The sequence below is a fragment of the Dipodomys merriami genome, unplaced genomic scaffold (assembly GCF_024711535.1).
Source record: "Dipodomys merriami isolate MVZ:Mamm:240054 unplaced genomic scaffold, mDipMer1.0.p SCAF_670, whole genome shotgun sequence".
Classification (NCBI taxonomy): Eukaryota; Metazoa; Chordata; class Mammalia; order Rodentia; family Heteromyidae; genus Dipodomys; species Dipodomys merriami.
This window is the reverse complement of record NW_027206258.1, coordinates 463,457-482,784: the sequence shown is the minus strand read 5'-3', so window position 1 is coordinate 482,784 and position 19,328 is coordinate 463,457. Positions and strand designations below refer to the sequence as shown.

The 19,328-nt window shown below is 38.3% G+C and overlaps 1 protein-coding gene across 1 annotated transcript in view; it reads left to right on the top strand.

The window, feature by feature from the left end:
- The window catches only part of LOC138815811 (serine/threonine/tyrosine-interacting protein), a 34,341-nt gene that overhangs the window by 3,060 nt on the left and 11,953 nt on the right, over positions 1 to 19,328 (top strand). Inside the window, exons 2-8 of the mRNA XM_070005168.1 lie at positions 2,620 to 2,652; positions 5,296 to 5,349; positions 7,682 to 7,779; positions 15,160 to 15,220; positions 15,899 to 15,935; positions 17,775 to 17,814; positions 17,890 to 17,940. Of these exons, the coding sequence (XP_069861269.1) occupies positions 2,620 to 2,652; positions 5,296 to 5,349; positions 7,682 to 7,779; positions 15,160 to 15,220; positions 15,899 to 15,935; positions 17,775 to 17,814; positions 17,890 to 17,940 (374 nt within the window). The remainder of the gene's footprint in view (positions 1 to 2,619; positions 2,653 to 5,295; positions 5,350 to 7,681; positions 7,780 to 15,159; positions 15,221 to 15,898; positions 15,936 to 17,774; positions 17,815 to 17,889; positions 17,941 to 19,328) is intronic.

The window sequence follows — 19,328 nt, the reverse complement described above, 5'->3', positions numbered from 1 at the left end:
GGAGTTTTTTTAAAATACACATGATTAGGATCCAAACAACACTGATTCTGACTTTATTGGTCAGGGAGGGATCCAGATAGTACTACTGTGCAGCTAGTTTTCAAGCACTGATGTAGAATCCTCTTCTGCAGACCTTAGTCATCCTTGCAGACTTAACGATTTTTTTATTTTTTTGTCGGTTGTGGGGCTTGAACTCTGGGCCTGGACACTGTCCCTGCACTCTTCAGATCAAGGCAAGCACTCTACAAGCCACAGCACCACTTCCAGCTTTTGCTGCTTATGTGGTACTGAGGAATTGAACCCAGGTCCTCATGCATGCAAGGCAAGCACTCTACCACTGAGCCACCTTCCCAGCCCATGTGTTTTTTTTGTTTCTTTGTTTTTTTTGGTCAGTCGTTGGGCTTCAACTCTGGGCCTGGGCGCTGTTCCTCAGCTCTTCAGCTCAAGGCTAGTACTCTACCACTTGAGCCCCAGTGCCACTTCCGGTTTTCTGGTGGTTTATTGGAGATAAGAGTCTCATGGACTTTCCTGCCCGGGCTGGCTTTGAACCGTGATCCTTAGATCTCAGCCTCCTGAGTAGCTAGGATTACAGGCGTGAGCTACCGACGCCCAGCTCCCATGATTTTTTTAAATAGTGAAGTTTCAAAACTTGCTTAAAAGGCTAAAACTAAACTTATGATTTTCATATTTATGTGCATGTGATACATTCTAATCCAAGAAGGATTACATTCTCTAAATATACCTTTTAGGAGCTACACGGACAGAATAAGAATGTAATGGGAAGCTAGGTGTGATGGCACACAGGTTTAATCTCAGCACTCTGGAGGTTAAGACAAGAGGATCAAGAGTTCAAGGTTAGCCTAGGCTACATACCTAGATGCTGATTTAAGCATGACAGGCTGAGCTGGGAATATAGAATAGTAGAAACGCTTGCCAAGCATGCTTGAAACCCTGGGTCCAGTCTTCAGCATTGTAGGGGGAAAAAGTATGATATAGATAAGATTTAATTATTAGAGACATACTCAGAGAGATGGGTGTCTGTAGAGCAAGAATTATAAGCAGGAATAACGCTTAAAATCTTGATCTGATACGGTAATGGTGTTAGCATATGCAGACAACTCAGGTTTCAAGGTTCATTCTATAAACCAAGACTGTAATCAAGGTGTCATAGTCCATTTTTGTTGCCAGTAATATAAAATGGCACAGATTGGATAAGTTGCTTTAAAACAAACAAACAAACAAACAAAAAAACAGGGGCTGGGAAGGTAGTTCAGTGGTAGAGTGCTTGCCTTGCACGCATGAGGCCCTGGGTTTGATTCCTCAGCACCAATAAGCAGAAAAAGCCAAAAGTGGCACTGTGGTTCAAGTGGTAGAGTGCTAGCCTTGAGCTGAATTGTTGAGAGACAGGGCCCAGGCCGAGTTCAGGCCCCATGACTGAATTAAAAAAAAAAAAAAAAAGAGGTTTATTTTTGCTCAAGATATTCTAGGTGCAAGATCAGAGGTCTGCATCTAGTGATGTGCTTCTCGCTGGCAGAGGCAGGGTATCATATGGCAGGAGGCGAGAAATGGAATGTTTGTGTGTGTATGTCTGTCTGTCTTTTGGTCTCTCTCTCCTTCAAGATTCAATCATGGGGACTTACTGTCATGATCTTATCTAATCCTAAGCATATTAATAAAAGCTCACCTCTAAACATAGTTAGATTAAGTTTTGCCTTTTTAATACCTAATAATAGGGATAAACTTGGACATGACCTTAGGACACACACCCAGATCATTTCCAAACAATAAGCACAGCGTTGGGGCAACAAAGATGGTCTCTGAAACCAGATCTGATTATGGCACAGGAGAAGTTTAAGTGAAATTTTTTCCTGAGAGAAAACTTTTTAGGTTCCAAAGGATCTATACCTAATAACACCAAAGCCTGATAGCTTATCAGATAAGGCTGTACCTATTGGTTTTGTGAATAGGAATAATATTTAATTTTCTCCTATTATGCAACTGGCTTTCTTAAAATATTTTTGTATAAATACAAAGCTCACATTCTGTTGCCTACAGCCTATGTCTGGGAAATTTGAAATTTCTTTGGAGTCTTTCAGGTTTTGCTTTAAAATTTGTATTTTAATCCTATATGTTCATGTTTTCTGTGATATAAAAGTAGGTTGGCCCGGTGCCTGTGGCTCACACATATAAATTCTTACTAAGGAAGCTAAGATCTGATGACCAAAGCTCCAAGCCAGCTCAGTGGCTAAAACACTGAGACTTCATACCTCCAGGTAATCGTGGAGAAGCCATTCTCTACTCAACCCGGCAGTTGACTAACAATAATCTTATTTCTGTAAACTTAGGCTGTTTTTACAGGGTTTTTTAAAAAATGTATATCAAAAATTAATCCCACGACTTCATACCATGGTAGACAAGCTATACTCTAGCTAGCTAAAGTGTTCTTATACTGTCATTTTTTTTTTTCTGCTGATTTACCTCAGTGCTACAACACTTGCTTGGTTTCAACTCCCAGCAAAGCAAAAATAAAAGGGTAATATAAGTATTTTTAATCTACACGTTTGACTGTCATATCTTTGTGACATTTTTCATGTTTTTTTCTTTTATTTTCACTTTAAGGAGTGGTCTTACCCTATGAGAAGAGAGATGCAGGTATGACAAACTTTTATTTATTTATGCCAACCTATATTATAAATAACAAGCTAATTTTACAGAGCATTTGAAATCTGCTGATTCATGATGTATTCACTATTTTATAAATTAACTGTTTTAATTATTTAAGGTTTATATTAGATCTTGGAAAGACAATGATTAAGCCAGATACTGTTGGCTCATGCTTAAAATAATAGCCACTCAAGTGGCTAAGATCTAGAAGAATGAGGTTTGGGGCCAGCCTTGGCAGAAAAGTCCATGATATTCCATCTCCAAAATAATCAGCAAAAAGCAACACTGGGGAGGTGTAGTGTCCTACCTAGTAGAGAGTGCCAACCAAGTACGTGAGCCAAGGGATTCCAGGCCCTAGCTTCAAATCTGGTACCCAAATAAAAAGCCCACCAAGAATTGCAGATATGTTTATGTAATTTGAACATTATGTGATAAAAATACTACCTAATAGATGCTTCATAAATATGTTAATTTTCATGTATCAGTTAAATTTTTTCTCATTTGAGAAATGAATTGTTTCCTTTTATTAGATTTAGAAATAATATGTGTAGTTAATGAGTCATATTTTCCTTTTTTGAAAAATGGAATTCCTATATTCCTTTTCTGTTTCTCTTCCCCTTCTACCACTTGAGCCACACCTCCACTTCTGACTTTTTGCTGGTTAATTGGAGATTAGATAGTCTTAATGGACTTTTTTGTCCCAAGTTAGTTCTGAACCAAAATTGTCAGATCTCAGTCTCCTGAGTAGTTAGGAGTGCAGGTATGAGCCACCAACACCCATCTTATTCCTTTTTTTTTTGCATTTCTTTCTTTGTGGTAATGAGATTTAAACTCAGTTGGTGCTCTACCACTGAATCATGCCTCTAGCCCTTTTATGCACTAGTTATTTTTGAGATTGGGTCCTGCTCAGGCATGTGCCTAGACTATGATCTGCCTATTTATACTTTGCATGAAGCTGGGATGACAGATTCATGCCACCATATCCAGGTATTAGTCAAGAAGGATTATCTGAAAATTGTTTTTTGCCCAGGCTGGACTTGAACCATAATCCCCCCATCTCAGTCTCCCAAATAGGCATAAACTACCAACACCGGTCTTTTACTGTTCTTACTGTTTGTAGTAACTCTGCTAGCCTTTGGATTAAGTGATTTCTCATTTCTAGGACTTTTTAACTTCTTAAAGTTTTGCTAACTTTTGTGTTCATAAAAATTCACATTTTAGGGCTGGGAAGGTGGCTCAGCGGTAGAGTGCTTGCCTTGCATGCATGAGGCCCTGGGTTCGATTCCTCAGCACCACATAAGCAGAAAAAGTCAGAAGTGGCTCTGTGGCTCTAGTGTTAGAGCGCTAGCCTTGAGCTGAAGAGCTGAGGGACAGCGCCCAGGCCCAGAGTTCAGGCCCCACAACAGCAAAAAAAAAAAAAATTTCACATTTTAAATATGAGTACATAAGAGGTATTATTTGGTGCTATGGAAAATGTAAAGATGACTAAAAGGTAATTACTGCCCTAAATGAAGCTCATGTCAAAGTAATCCAATATACAAATAATTTTATCATTATGCTATAGATAATACTTCTAATCCTGTTGTATCTGGCTTCGGTGGGGCTGTTGTTTTATGGCCTCAAGATGGATCAAATTTTGTACTACCTCAGATTCCCAAGTCTTGGAATTACAAGTGTGTACAACCACATCTAGATCTGTGCTGCTTCTGAGATTTGGTTGAATAAGGTTCTGTGTAATCCAAAGGGAAGGGTTTTTTGTTGTTGTTGTTTTGTTTTGTTTTTTTAATGACTGCTTTATTTTTTGTTTTTGTTTTTGTTTTTGTTTTGGTCAGTAGTGGGGCTTGAACTCTGTGGGCTTGGGCACTGTCCCTGCGCTCTTCAGCTCCAGGCCAGTGCTCTACCACAGGAACTACAAGTGCCACTTCCGGTTTTTGAGTGGTTTATTGGAGATAAGAGTCTCATGGACTTTCCTGCCCTAGCTAGCTTTGAACCGTGATCCTCAGATCTCAGCCTCCTGAGTAGCTAGGATTACAGGCGTGAGCCACCGGAGCCCAGCTGACTGCTTTATTTTTAGACTGTAGCACACAAAGAAGTAAAGTTAGATCTTACTAATCAAAAAGTAAAAAAAACATACTAAATCTATCGATTGCTTATAAAAGACTAGAAATTCACATATATGATTCTTCAGAACCGTATTTAAATTTGGAATAGCTCATTTGATATTATAAGGCATACTTACATTTCTCTTTCCAATCATTGCTCATTGTTGCTAGAAAATGTTCTTTAAATAACAAACTTTTCAGCAAACGGTGACAGTTATGAAAAAAAAAATCTCATAAAGCTGGGCACAGGTGGCTCACCCCTGTAATCCTACTCAGGAGGCTGAGATTTGAGAATCGCGGTTCAAAGCCAGCCAGGGCAGGAAACTCCATGAGACTCTTATCTCTAAACTCACCAGAAAACCAGAAGTGGCACTGTAACTCAAGTGGTAGAGCACTAGCCTTGAGCTGAAGAGCTGAGGGACAGTGCTCAGGCCCAGAGTTCAAGCCCCATGACTGATAAAAAACAAAAAAAATCTTATGAATCTAGTATATAGTATATATTTGGTCTATTTTTTTTTCTCTTCCCTAGGAAATTTTACCTGGACTGTTCTTAGGGCCATATTCTTCTGCTATGAAGAGCAAGGTATGAAATTTAGGTTATGGTCTTAAGAGAGTTTTTTTTCCCCCGTAATTTATTGTTTTAGAAATGATACACAACAGGGGTTACCTGTGAACAATTTTTCTCTAGTAAGCTTTTTAGTAGAGTTTTATTCTAGGTTGCACTCATACTAATTGGTTGGATTCAGACTATTGTTACTCTATAGCTCCTGTCTATTCCAATGTTATGTATATTTTGTATAAATGTATGTATAAATGTATGTACTAGGATTTTGAACTTAAAGCCTTGCACTAGCTAGCCTGGCACTATACCACTTGAGCTACATCCTAGTCCTTTTTTTTTTTTTTTTTTTCTTATTTTTCAAATATGGTCTTTTTTTTTTTTTTTCTGGGCTGACCTGGATGGCAGTACTCCTATTTATACTTCCCACATATTTGAGATGACTGGCTGGTGTCACGCTGTATTTTATTGGTTGAGATATAGGGTCTTTTGAATATTTTGCCAGCTGTTGCTTTGACCTACAATCCTCCCAATCTCAGCATTCCAAGTAAACTGACTAATTTTGAAGTACTAAGGTTTAAATTTGGCTTAGGGCCATGTTCCTAGTCCTTATTTGTTTTAGTTAAATTTCACTTTTTGAGGAACCATCCTTGGGCACACCAAAAATCTTCTTGCATAGCTGGAATTATAGGCTGTACTTTCAGAAACAGAGTATTTGTTCAGTCAGCCGGTGGCCTCACTAGTCTGATTTCATTAGAGAAATCTTCTTGATCGCTGCCTCATGAGTGGCTGAAAGAAAAGGCATGAGCCACAGCAATCAATTTTTTTTCCCAATTTTGCTAGACCAGTACTCAAGTGTTTTACCAAAGATCGTAAATGGGTTTTTATAAGCTATTTTTTCTCAGGAAATTTATGTATTAGAAAGATTTGTTAATAAACGATCATTAATTCTCTTAAGACTATTAATCATCCATAATTATTAGGAATCCATTCTGAGCAATATGAGATGGAGATAAATCCCAAAATAAGGTTAACTAAAAGTCAGTATTTTACTTAACCTTCTTCTCTTTCAGGGATAAGAGTATGTATGTCTTTTAATGGAAAATGATTCATCTTATTTCTGTTTTTCCAAACTTGAAATCTAAGTGTTCCCGATTGTACTATGTACATTCCATGTAGTCAAACCATAATAAACTTCTTTTAAATTATACCACCAAGGGCTGGGAAGGTGGCTCAGTGGTAGAGCCTTGCATGCCTGAGGCCCTGGGTTCGATTCCTCAACACCACATAACCAAAAAGAAAAAAGCTGGAAGTGGCACTGTGGTTCAAGTGGTAGAGTGTTAGCCTTGAGCTGAAGGGCTGAAGGACAGCGCCCAGGCCCAGAGTTCAGGCCCCATGACTGGACCAAAAATAAAAATAAATTATACCACCAAAATTAAAAAGATCTCATTACAATGTATACTGTCACCACCACTTAATAGGTAGTCTTTTCTCATTTTTCATGACAAAATTGAGCCTCAGGGCTTAGGTCATTAATAGAGCTGGGATATCTAGCTCAGGCTATCATGGTACTAACCCCAAACTTTTTTTTTTTTTTTTTTGGTACTGGACAGGGGCTTGGTGCTGGCCTTGGGGCTTGAACTCAGGGCCTGGACACTGTCCCTGAACTTTTTGCTCAAAACTACCACTCTACCAATGTGAGCTCCACTTTTAACTTATTTGGTAGTTAATTGGAGATAAGAGTCTCATGGATTTCAAACTGCGATTCTCAGATCTTAGCTTCCTAAATAGTTAGGATTGCAGATGTTAGCCACTGATGCCTGGCAACCCAGGCTTTTAGCCACTACTACATATTGCTACTTTCCAGGTACATTCTCTTAAAGTCTCATCAAGCTCTAGAATTACAGATTTTAAAATATCTGGGTTGCCGGGCCCAGTGGCTCACGCCTGTAAACCTAGCTACTCAGGAGACTGAGCTCTGAGAATCGAGGTTCAAAGCCAGCCCAGGCAGGAGATTCCATGAGACTCTTACCTCCAGTAAACCACTAGAAAACCGGAAGTGGCACTGTGGCTCAGGTGGTAGAGCACTTGAGCTGAAGAGCGAAAGGACAGTGCCCAGGCCCAGAGTTCAAGCCCTATAACCAGCAATAAAAAGAAAAATCTGGGTTAGCCTTTAGAATACATTTAACATTTTCATCTCAAATCTTGCTGATTAGGAAGTTTACCTTGAAATTAGTTTTAATACTCTGTACTTAAGGCTCAGATGAGTCCTGTGTATTGCAGGCAGCTATGTTACAGTAAGATGTTTTGTATTTCAAACTGCTTCTCTTCCCTATCCTTCCTGGTTTTTTTACAGTTACCTATACTACAGAAACATGGAATAACCCATATAATTTGCATTCGACAAAATATTGAAGCAAACTTTATTAAACCAAACTTTCAACAGTTATTTAGGTAAGAATTTTTTATATGGCTTATAAAAATCTTAAGGATAGAAAATACATAATGTAGTTTTATATTGTTTGGCTTTTTTTTTTGTTTTGAGGTACAGGGGATCAAACCCAGGGCCTCATGCATGTTAGTACATGTAGAACCTTGCTAGCACTATAATACATTTATATTTTAAGTTTATACAATTGGAATTTTTTCTGTATATACCTATTTTGTAAGGATGGGTCATATAGTACAAAATTTTATTTAAAATAAAATCTATTTTAAAATATTTAAATAATGCTTATGATGCAAATTTCTTTTGTTTGTTGTGTGTTTGTTTGTTTTTGGTACTGAGAATCAAACCCAGGACATTGCACTTGCTAGGCAAGCACTTTGCCACTGAGCTACACATAATGCAAATTTCTAGAGGGTAAAAGAGTATATACTAAGAAGGAAAAGGGATGAAAGGGAATAAGCCACTTGGCTACAGCTCAGTTTCTGAGTATCTACCCTAAGACAAAGGAAAGGCACAGAAGCCAGCAAGCAGGCTGGCTAGGGTTAGCTTAAGTCCCTACCCAAGGAAAGGGTGCAGAAGTAAGTGAACCAGCTTGCTAAAGCTGTAAACCCATCGCCCTATTCTGCATTGTACATGTACACACAAGTAACAATTTCTCACCCCTCAGTCTCCTAATAATGCATTAATTAAATTGGAAGCCAACGTAGAAAAGAGAAAAAACTCTGAACATCCAGAGTTACTATTGGCTTCTCTGAGGAGGGCAAAGCACAGAGGTCCCAGATACACTCCTCCCCCAAGCTATCTTATAGTCCTGGAACTGCCCTACTTAACCCAAGCAGACTAGCCTAGTGCCTTTGGATTCGTACTGTTTCACCTAGCAGCTGCCCCTGAGCTAGAGCCTAAACTGAACCAAGCAAGGCCCACCACACCAAAGCTGCAGCTGGGCAGTCCATGGCTCTGAGGGGATGTGTGAGTAAACACAAGACCGGACTGTAACCTCTGTGTCGTCAATTAAAGTTAAAACATTAAGTACAGAGAATAAGTAGGTAATGTGAGAAGCTGCAAGGGAGACACACAAGGTTACCTGTAAAGACAAGATCATAAACATCTGATTTCTCAACAAAAACCTTGAAAGCAAAGGAGGTGTATAGAGTGATGCATTTCAAATGCCAAAAAAAAAAGAAATAATTGCCAAGCTATATTACTATGCCTAGCAAAGCTATCATTTATAAATGGAGAAGAAAATAAGAACCTTCCATGATAAGCAAAACTACAGTGATTGGTGACTATTAAACCAGCATTGCAGAAGAGAGTCATCAAGGAATCTTACACAGAGAAGAGGAGAAAAATTTAACCATAATATAGGAAAAAGTGAATCTCACTAGAGGACTAAACAAATGAGGAGTAGGGAAGAATCAGATACTACCAAACAACAAAAAGTCATAATTACTACATACCTTTCAATATTAACGTTGAATGTTTATACATTTATATATGTACTATTTAATACATAGTATATATGTACATATTGTATGTATAAGTATATATGTGTGTATACATGTATCTTCAGGTCCATGAATGTCTTTTAGATCTAGCTCCCACATATTAGTGAAAACGCTTTGATTTTTATACTTCATTTGCTTCTTAGTATGATGCTGTGTACTAACACCCATTTTCCTGCAGATGATATGAGTTCATTTTCCTTTATGCCTGTGTATTAGTCCGGTGAAAGTTAGAGAGAGAGAGAGAGCACACGTGTACACAGCATCTTTAATGAAATGGATAAAAATTGAAATCATTTTCTCTAGTCAGGAATGAACCAAAGACCTCCCCCACTCTTCCCTCTCTTCCTTTGTCATACTAGAATTCCTACCTAGTAATAACATAAAGAGATAGAAATAAAAGGGGATTCATAAAGAAAGGGGTGAAGGCAAATTATTCCTGTTTTCAGATGATACAATCCTTGATCTTATACTTAAAAGACCCTCAAGATTCAACAACAACAACAAAAAACCCTCCTAGATCAGATAAACACTTTCAACAGCATAAGATACAAAATCAGCATACACATGAGCCAGACACCAGTGGCTTATGCCTGTAATTCTAGCTACTCAGGAGTTTAAGATCTGAGGATTGAAGTTAGAAGCCTTCTAGGCAAGAAAGTCCATGAGACACATCTCCAATTAAGGACCAGAAAGCCAGAATTTAAGCTATTGCTCAAATGGTAGAGCACTAGCCTTGAGCAAAAAAGCTCAGAGATGAAGACTATAAAACCTTGAAAGAAATTGAAGACACCAGAAGTTGAAAAAGACCTCTTGTGTATGAACTGTCAGAACTAATATCATGAAAATGATTATACTACCAAAAAACAGCCTTCAGATTGAATGTAATACCCATCAAAATCCTAGTATTTAAAAAATTGTAAAATGTCATGGAGGCATAAAAAACCACGAATAGCAAAAGTAATCCTGGTGCAAAAAGAGCTGGAGAAACCACCAGAATTACAGTACTGTACTTCAAATTACACTGTTGAGCCACAGTGACAACAGGATGGCAGTGGCACAGGAACAGACAAAATGAAAACTGAGCCAGAAGGAAAGACCCAGAAATGAAACTGCATAGCTGCAGCTACCTGATAGGAGACAAAGGAGCCAAAACTAGAAAAAAGACAGCCTATTCAATGACAAGTGCAAGAAGCCTGGAACTGCAGCCTTACCTTTCACCTTGTAAAACTTCAACTCCATGTGGAGAAAGATCCTAATCTAAGACCTAAAAGATATATGGGAAATCTCAGCAAAAACTTTGAAAGACTTAGGTATGGATAATTTTTGTTTATTTGTTACTTTTTTGGTCGATCGTGGGGCCTGAACTGTGGGCCTGGGTGCTGTCCCTCACCTCTTCAGCTCAATGCTAGCACTCTACCATTTGAGCTACAGTGCCACTTCTGTTTTTTTTTTTTTTTCTCCTGCTTATGTGGTGCTGAGGAATCAAACCCAGGGCCTTATGCATGTGAGGCAAGCACTATCACTGAGCTACCTTCCCAGCCCTGGGTAGTTATTTTTTGAATGGGACTCCATTTGCCTAGGAAATAAGGGCAAGAACTCACAAGTGGATTAAATTAAAAAGTTTATGCACATCAAAAGAAACAATTACCAGAATCAAGAAATAACCCATAAAACAGCAGAAAGTCTTTGACACTATTCAACAGATAAGGGATTATACACAGCCCCCAAAATTAAACAGCAGAACAAATAATCTGATTAATAAATGGGCAAATAATTGAACAAATGCTCTCAGAAGAAATACAAGGGCTTATGCATGGGGAAATGTTTTGACATCTCTAGTTACAATGTAAATGCAAATCAAGCCATCACTGAGGTTCTGTCTCACTCCAGTCAGAACGTTAGTTATCAGGAAAAGAAAGAAATGCTAGAGAAAATGGGGATGGCTAGGAAGGTGGAGCAGAGACTCTCACGCTCTGGGAATGTAGACTAGTGCAACCACCATGGAAATGTATGGTGTTTCCTCAAAAAAACCCACTAAAACTAGGTAGAGAAGTCCATGAGACTTAACTCCAATTAACCAGCAAAAGGCTAGAAATGGAGCTGTGTTCCAGTTGTAAGGTGCCAGTCTTGAGCAAAAAAGCTAAGGAACAGTACCCAGGTCCTGAGTTCAAATTATATCATTTGTAGAAAAATAGATGGACCTATAGGTCATATTAAGCTGGATGAGCCAAGCTTAAAAAGCCAAATATCTGATGTTCTCACTCATTTGTGAAACGTAGACCCAAAATGGCAGTGATGGTGATGGTGGGACATGAATATATGGATTTGGTGAGAGAGTAAGCACAGCATGAGGAAACCTACCACACACTTCACAAAAGGGAGGAGAGAAGGAAGGAATGAAAGTACAATGCAGAGGTGAACTTACTCAAAGTACGTTGTATATATGGAATTGTCACAGTGAAACTCCTGTTATTAATGTATGCTGATTCAAAGGTAAAATTGAAAAATAATAGGCATCTACTGTTACTTCATTGAATATCTTGTCAGAGTTCCTGTGACATTTAGAAACATGTTCCTATAGATAAACTTTATTTTATCTTTTAGTAGTTTTACAAAGGAGTTGCCATTCAACAAAGGAGTTTATAAATGCAGTGCCTCTTGATCAGTGTTACCCTTTCAATAGTCTCCCAACTCACCCCTCCCTTTTCTTAATTTCAATATATCCATATTGAATTTTTTCTTTTTTTTTGCCACTTAATAAACTGGCTTAGTATATGGTGCATCTTGATCTGTCAAGAATTCCTTGTATTGGGGCTGGGAAGGTGGCTCAGTGGTAGAGCGCTTGCCTTGCATACCAGAGGCCCTGGGTTCAATTCCTCAGCACCACATAAGCAAAAATAAAGAAAGAAAGAATTCCTTGTATGTACCACAAAATTAAGAAAAATAGGGGCTGGGAAGTTGGCTCAGTGGTAGAGCGCTTGCCTTGCATGCCTGAGGCCCTGAGTTCGATTCCTCAGCACCACATAAGCAAAAAGAAAAAAGCCGGAAGTGGTGCTGTGGCTCAAGTGGTGGAGCGCTAGCCTTGAGCTGAAGAGCTGAGGGATAGCGCCCAGGCCCATACTTCAGGCCCCCATGACCGGACCCAGAAAAAAAAAAAATTAAGAAAAATAAGGGAAGTGAGGGGATGGATCAAAGGTGGGTGAAAATGTTGAAGGGATGACACAGACCAACATAAACTATAAACTTCATTTTTACAATGGCTTTTTTTTTTTTTTTTTTTTTTGGTACGGTCGTGGGGCCTGAATTCTGGGCCTGGGCGCTGTCCCTCCGCTCTTCAGCTCAAGGCTAGCACTCTACCACTTGAGCTACAGTGCCACTTCTGGCTTTTTCTGCTTATGTGGTGCTGAAGAATTGAACCCAGGGCCTCAGGCATGCAAGGCAAGCGCTCTACCACTGAGCCACCTTCCCAGCCCACAATGGCTTTTTTTTTTTTTTTTTTTAACCAGTCATGGTGCCTGAACTCGGCCTGAGCACTGTCCCTCAGCTCTTCAGCTCAAGGCTAGCGCTCTACCACTTGAGTCACAGAACCACTTCCAGCCTTTTCTGCTTATGTGGTGCTGCGGAATCTAACCCAGGGCCTCATGCATGCAAGGCAAGCACTCTACCACTGAGCCACCTTCCCAGTTTTTTTTCTTTTGAGAAAACTATGAAGCCATTGTATTAGTAAGAAAGTTTATTCACATGTGTTTGTGTGTTTGTGTGTGTGTGTGTTGTAATGACTTCTTTACATGACATTTAATCCATTTGAATATACTGATAGGATAAATTTGTAGAAGTAGAATTGCTGGTTATAAGAATGTGAGCATTTTCACTCTCTTTGTAGTTAATTTTTCAGCCAAAATCTTATGTTTTTGCCCGACCTGCTATCCTAGACTGCTATCCTAGGTGCCTGGATTAACAGGCACTCACCATCATGTCACTGTTATTGATTGAGAGAGATATGGTCTTGTTCCCTTTTTGCCAGGACTGGAACCATGATACTCTTGATTTCTACTATCCAAGTAGCTAGGATTACAGTCTTAAGCCCCTGTACACAGCCTTAAGAGGTTTTTGTTGTTGTTTTCTGCCAGAATTGAATTCAAGTCCTTGTGTTTGATCATCCCTGGCACTCTGCCAGGAGCTATACCTCAAGTCTGGCTTTCACTGGTTAATTGGACATAGAATCTCTTGGACTTTTCTGCGTAGGCTGGCTTCAAACAGATCCTCTAGGTCTCAGCCTTTTAAACAGTTAGGATTATAGGAGCTACCACCTGTGTCCAGCTTTGCCTTAAGCTTTGATATCGTCCAGTGTGTTGTGTCAGTTTACCTTTCCTACTACAAAGCATATGAGAGGGCCTATTCTAGTTTTCTTTCTCTGCAGGACAGAATGACAGTTTAGTTTTCCTTGTCTCACAGAGTAAAAATGGTGTCTTGCATGCGTAGTTTTGACTTTCTCATTTACTTTCTTGTAATGCGGTTGAGCTTCTAATCGTTTTAACAGTCTTTGAAGTTTTTAATTATTTTAGAAGGAATATATTATATATATATTATACAAAGGTAAGTGGGCATATAAGCCATCCACTTCTCTCGGGAAGCAGCTACTATTAATGTTTTCTAGAGATATCCTGTATCTACGTCTCTTAATATTAATTGCTCTGCTTTTTTTTTTTTTTTCTTCCAGTCCTGGGGCTTGAACTCAGGGCCTGGTCACTGTCCAAAAATACAACGTAACCATGAAAAAGAATGAGAGAATGAGATATATCTATATGTTGATTTGGCATGGTTTCCATGATTATTACATGTATAACTTTTATGCTATGTCATCCCTAGGAGTTTACAGTTTTGCTGTTTGTTTTTTGGGACTGGCCTCAAATTTGAGCAATATTCCTGCTTCAGCCTCCAAACTACTCTGGAGAATACTACTAGAATCCTCATGTACCAGCACACTAAACTATACTGGTAGAATTTGTTTTTAATTGAAAAAATCTGCTTGTCTTTAGTGTTTAATTTTTAGGCATGCAGTAATGTATGCAGACTTACTGCAATATATTGGTGTTGGTAGTATTGATAAGGAGGTCTAAGTCGTGTGTGTGTGTGTGTGTGTGTATTGATAAGGAGGTCTAAGTCGTGTGTGTGTGTGTGTGTGTGTGTGTGTGTGTGTGTGTGTGTGTGTGTGTGTGTGTGTGTGTGTGTGTGTGTGTGTGTGTGTGTGTGTGTGTGTGTGTGTGTGTGTGTGTGTGTGTGTGTGTCCTGTATAGATCTATTGGAAGGGGTCACAAGATCACTTAGAGAATAGCCATCTGAACTTATGGAAGTTGCTAGAAACAGAAAAAGAAGACTTAAGAATCACAGGCACATTTTTGTCTTTATTTTCTAGGATCTCATCGACAGTTTCTCTATTGCTTATAGTAACCATTTTAACCATGTGGATTTTTTTTTTGGGGGGGGTCTGGTTGTGGGACCTGAACTCTGGGCCTGCGCGCTGTCCCTCAGCTCTTCAGCTCAAGGTTAGCGCTCTACCACTTGAGCCACAGCACCACTTCCGGCTTTTTGCTTTTTGCTTATGTGGTGGAATTGAACCCAGGGCCTCAGGCATGCCAGGCAAGCGCTCTACCACTGAGCCACCTTCCCAGCCCCACAATGTGGATTTTTTATACCAAAATATCAAATTTTTGTGTGCTTACTTACTATGCCCTCAAACAATACAAAATCTGTGACCTAGTTCTTGAAATTTCATTCTTTGAAAATCATTTTGCATTCTTTTCATGGTTACCAAGAAATATTCAAAGTTAATTCTTCTATGCATAACAGTATGCTTATCATGAATTGTTTTATTTTCAGATATTTAGTCTTGGATATTGCAGATAATCCAGTTGAAAATATAATACGCTTTTTCCCTATGGTAAGTATTGCTATTTTAATATTTAAATTTGTTGATAATTTGAATCTCTTAATTGTGGCTGTATTATTGCTGAAAATTGTGGGATTTTTTTTTTAAAGGAAATGGATTGTTTAGGGAAACTTTAAAAGTAAATTATAGTTCCTATAAGCTTGTACTAGTTATATTTATGGAATTTTGATGTGCTTGGGTTTTTGTTTTATTTTTATTTTATTTTTATTTTTATTTTGTCAGTCATGGGGCCTGAACTCTGGGCCTGGGTGCTGTCCCTCAGCTCTTCAGCTCAAGGCTAGCACTCTACTACCACTTGAGCCTCAGCCCCACTTCCGGCTTTTTCTGCTTATGTGGTGCTGAGGAATCAAACCCAGGGCCTCATGCATGCAAGGCAAGCACTCTACCACTGAGCCACCTTCCCAGCCCCTTGTTTTATTTTTTTGAGGTAAGTTCTCATTGTGTAGTCCTAGCAGATTTTGAATTTATGATTGTCTTGCCCTGATCCTCCCAGGTCAGCACCTAGGATTATAGATGTGTGGCTCTATAACAAGCATAATATTGCAGAATCAAGATAAATAATTTTTTATCTAAAGTAGCATTAAATTATTTTTCATTAATTTTGTTTCACTGTGACTTATTTGTGTTAATCTATATATATTGTTTTAACACATTGTCTTTGACCTTCAGACTAAAGAATTTATTGATGGGAGCTTACAAAATGGAGGTGAGTTGTGTTTCTTTTTTCTTTTTTTGTTTTTGGTTGGTTGTGGGTCTTGAATTATGGCTTGGGCGCTATCCCTGTGCTTTTCTGCTCAAGGCTAGTTCTCTATCATTTTGAGCCACAGTACCACTTCCAGTTTTCTGGTGGTTAATTGGAGATAAGAGTCTCATGGACTTTCCTGCCCCGGCTGGCTTTGAACCGTGATCTCCAGATCTCAGCCTCCTGAGAAGCTAGGAGTAAAGGTGTGAGCCACCAGTACCTGGCTAGTGTGTTTTTTATTTAACTAATAGTTAATTTTAGGTTTTTATTTTTCTTTATTTTCTTTATATATAAATGGGGTTTTTGTTTGTTTTGTTTGTGCTGGTAATGGGACGGATTTGAACTCTGGGCCTTATATTCTTTCTTGACATTTTTACTCAAGGCTGGCATTCTACCACTTGAGCCATGCCTCCATTTCTGGCTTTTTACTGGTTAATTGTAGATAAAAGTCTGGACTTTTCTGCTTGGACTAGCTTGGAATCTGGTCTCAGCCTCCTAGGTAACTAGGATTATAAGTATAAGCCACTGTACTGGGCTATAAATTATTTAGAAATTTTTTAAAAATGTATTGTTACTATAGAGGTGATATACAGAAGGGCTACATTTACATGCATCAGGTAATAACAGCATTTCCTTTCACACAGTGTGGTCTGTTTCCTCATTTTCTCCCATTCCCATCTCCACCCACAAGTTGCATAATTAATTTTGATCAACGTCCAGTGCATTTCCACTGCTGCACTTTTTCATCCCTGTTCCTTGGGTTCTGTGCCCTCCCCCCGGCCCTCCCACAGATATGCACATACATACACTATATGTAAGATAAAGGATATGGAATCATCAGAAAGAAAAAACAAATTTAAGAAAAGTCCCTTGTTTCCATATCTTTGGAGTTCATTCCAGCATGTATATTATTTTATATACATATGAAGAGTCATTTGGGTATTGTACCTTTGTGATTCTCTCTTAAGACTTTAGATCTAATGTCTGCATATCAGAGAGAACATGCGCCATTCATCTCTCTAATCTTGGCTTACCTCATTTGTTCTAGTTAAATCTATTTCCCTGCAAATGACATTATTTTGTTCTTTCTAATGGCTGTGTAAAATTACATTGTATATACATTCCACATTTTTTGGATCTACTCATCTATTGTAGTGTTCTGGGTTGTTTCCAGATTTTGGCTATGGTGAATAGTGCAGCAATGAACATGGATGTGCAGATGCCCTTATCATATCTTGGTTCATGCTGATCAGGGTAGATATCTAGGAGTGGTATGGGTGGGTTGTAGGGAAGGGGAAGGTCTGTGTTTAATTGTGTATGTGTGTGTGTGTGTGTCTGTGTCTGTCTGTCGGTTGTGGGACTTGAACTAAGGGCCAGAGTGCTGTCTCTGAGTGCTCAAGGCTAGCACTGAACCACTTGAGCTTATGTGGTGCTGAGGAATCAAATCCAGGCCTCAGGCATGCAAGGCAAGTGCTCCACCACTGAGCCAACTTCCCAGCCCTTATAGTAACTTTTTAAGTTGATGTTTATCCTATATGCTGTATATGGACATTGTAAGTTAAAGTAGACTACACTCAAATTTGTATTTTCCAAACTTTTTGTTTCATTTGGATATACTCTTTAAATTGCTCCCTAGAGCAAATTTTAAATTCTCTGTAAAAATTTCTTCAAAACTCTAGGATGTATAAAATCAAACATTTGAAAATTATTAAATGGCATGTATATGATTTACTATGGTTGATAAATTGTTTCAGTTGCTAACTCATGTGTTTGTCTCTGAGAATAAGTATTTGTTTTTTTCAGGTAAAGTTCTTGTTCATGGAAATGCAGGGATCTCCAGAAGGTAAGAAGTTAAAGATGGTATTTGTTTCCTTCAAATTAATGAGTGCATTTTCTAAATTTTTTGTCTTGTCTTCAGTGCTGCCTTTGTTATTGCATACATTATGGAAACATTTGGAATGAAGTACAGGTAAGAAAGTACACTCAAACCTAACCACAGTTTAGATTGCCATGAAAACAAACCTTACAGAAATGGGAGTTTAAAGTTAATATTCCTTATTATTTTATGTAGACATACTTCATTAGATAAGTCCTTACATCCCATGGTTAATCTCTTAACCTAATTTATCTTCCTATTGTATAGATTTTTTTAGGCTAATTTTTTTTGTGGTTTCTAAAACTAGTGTTAACTGTTGGTATTTTAAGAAGCCAAGGTAACATAGAGCTGAAATAACCCATAGAAAATTACTTATTTGCTACTAGGAAACTGGTTAGTCTCAGTTTAAAATTCTTGGACATAAATAATGTTAACTTTGTTTTAAGTCTAATTTTATCAAGTCTTTAACTCCCATTTCCTGAATGAGAAGCGGGAAATGGTTTTCTCTCTTCTCTTTACTTACCTTGCTCTTGAGCCATCTAGCTTGAGTATGCTTTTTTTTTTTTAACAGTGTACTGTCTATACCTCTCTATGAAATGCCTTGCTTTGCCACTTTTGAAATAAAAATAGGGCTGGGAAGGTGACTCAGTAGTAGAGTGCTTGCCTTGCATGCATGAGGCCCTGGGTTTGATTCCTCAGCATCACATAAGCAAAAAGAAGAAAGCCGGAAGTGGCGCTGTGGCTCAAGTGGTAGAGCGCTAGCCTTGAGCTGAAGAGCTGAGGGACAGCACCCAGGCCCAGAGTTCAGGCCCCACGACCGGACCAATAAATAAATAAATAAATAAATAAATAAATAAATAAATAAATAAATAAATAAATAATAAAAAATAAAAGTCTAATATATGCTGAATATGGTAGTAGTACATATCTTTAATCCCAGCACTCAGGAGGCTGAGGATTTTTTAGTTTTAAGGCCAGCAGTGGTATATAATGAGACAGTGTTAAAGAAAGGCTAATTTATTATATTTTCCATTTTTATATATTATATTTACCTATTAATAGTTCAGTGGAAAATGTCCTAGGATTTGTCTGTTCCATTTATTTACAGTTGTAACTACTCTGACCAAAATCATTGTCTTTAAGCATAGTACATATATTTTTAGAAAGGACAGAGGGCTTATCACCAAAAAACAAGTATATAGTATTAACTTTCTCTTACCGTAAAAATTAGGAATCCTGTCATCATTAACAAATAGAAAAGTTGACCTTTTTTTTTTTTTTTTTTTTTTGGTCAGTCGTGGGGCTTGGGCACTGTCCTTGCGCTCTTCAGCTCAAGGCAAGCGCTCTACTGCTTGAGCCACAGCGCCACTTCCAAAAGTTGACTTTAAAATATCAATTAAAGGAATTAATAAAATATGTTTTAATTAAAGAGATTTTATATGCACAGAAGTATTTTGCAATATATATATACTGATAAATTG